General features: G+C 44.2%; 1 protein-coding gene across 1 annotated transcript in view; it reads left to right on the top strand.

Moving 5' to 3' along the window:
* The first annotated feature begins 1 nt into the window (after window position 1).
* Window positions 2–1121, top strand: part of SSU72 (SSU72 homolog, RNA polymerase II CTD phosphatase) — a 39625-nt gene continuing 38505 nt past the window's right edge. The window contains exons 1-2 of the mRNA XM_026862949.1: window positions 2–20; window positions 747–853. Of these exons, the coding sequence (XP_026718750.1) occupies window positions 2–20; window positions 747–853 (126 nt within the window). The remainder of the gene's footprint in view (window positions 21–746; window positions 854–1121) is intronic.

The following is a 1121-nucleotide window of genomic DNA, read 5'->3' as shown; positions in this document are numbered from 1 at the left end:
AATGTTTTACTTTAAAAAAGGTGAGTCTTGCAGACAGGAAAAGTTGTCCTGACATGAAACTGTCTGGTCACGTTGATGGTTGAATGCAGCAGAAAACAAAACTATTTAAACAAGTTCCACACTGCTGCGAATTACACTTTGTATATATATTCAAGTTCAGTGAAGTCCAACGTGTATGATTTGGGTTTGATTTTCTGTTTAGGCTATGAAATAAAAGCAGGTTTCAGAATCTTATTTTTGTTATATTTTAAACTTCTGTAAGGCAATAAATATTTTTAAAGAAAACTTGTAGATCTTGTATTTCCAAACAGGTAACAGTGGAGAAAAACGACACCGAAGTGTTTAGGCATATTGCTGTAATGCGATCGTTGTTTGATTTTACAAGTTTTAAGTAGAGACAAATGCTTACGTTCTGTTCTAAGAACTGGAACAGGACACAAGTAAAACCTGATCAAAACACAAATCAAAACCAACCCCATACTTTTTTGTGTGGAACGAAATCTGAACGTTGGAAGAGGCAGGACCAGGACTTAAAGCAGGTTCTACCGCTTTAGCTGTTCAAAGAATCTTCAAACGTGGCTTAGGTGAAGTATGTTTAGTTTTGTTTCATGAGAGATCTGTTCTTTCCACATTTAGACAAGTCTCTACTTCAGTGTAAACCTTTCAAGGTCGTTCAGAAAGCGCTGGGGTGTGATGCTAGGATGGAGCGCTGCTCCCTCTCCCTCAGCCCTCTTCGGTGGCTTTAGATCAGAGGGATCCTGCTGCAGAGGGAGAAGGGCAGTTGGTAGAAGAGAGGACTTTCTCCTTCCTTTGGCGTGTCAGAGCAGCGTGCAGAGCGCTCAACACCCTCAGCTTCATCCCTGGGGGATTTGCATCTTCCTCCCTGTATCGCGTCCTTCCCGAGTTTCTGGATTTCTGGTCCCAAGGGGTTAAAGCAGCCCGGGTCTGCAGATAAAACCGGTGGGGAAAAAAAAAAAAAAAAATAAAAATAAACCCCACCTCACCCGCACTTCTTTGAGGGAGGGCTGCTTCACCTGAAGGGGAGCTCTGTGACTCTGGACCCCCCTGCCCCAGTCTCCACCGGCTGTGAGATCCCGGTGGCAGCGTGTCGTCCCCCCCCC

Source organism: Athene cunicularia (assembly GCF_003259725.1).
Source record: "Athene cunicularia isolate RWA chromosome 21 unlocalized genomic scaffold, athCun1 chr21_part1, whole genome shotgun sequence".
Taxonomy (NCBI): Eukaryota; Metazoa; Chordata; class Aves; order Strigiformes; family Strigidae; genus Athene; species Athene cunicularia.
Note: the sequence above shows the minus strand (reverse complement) of the source record. Positions and strands in the feature narration are given on the sequence as shown.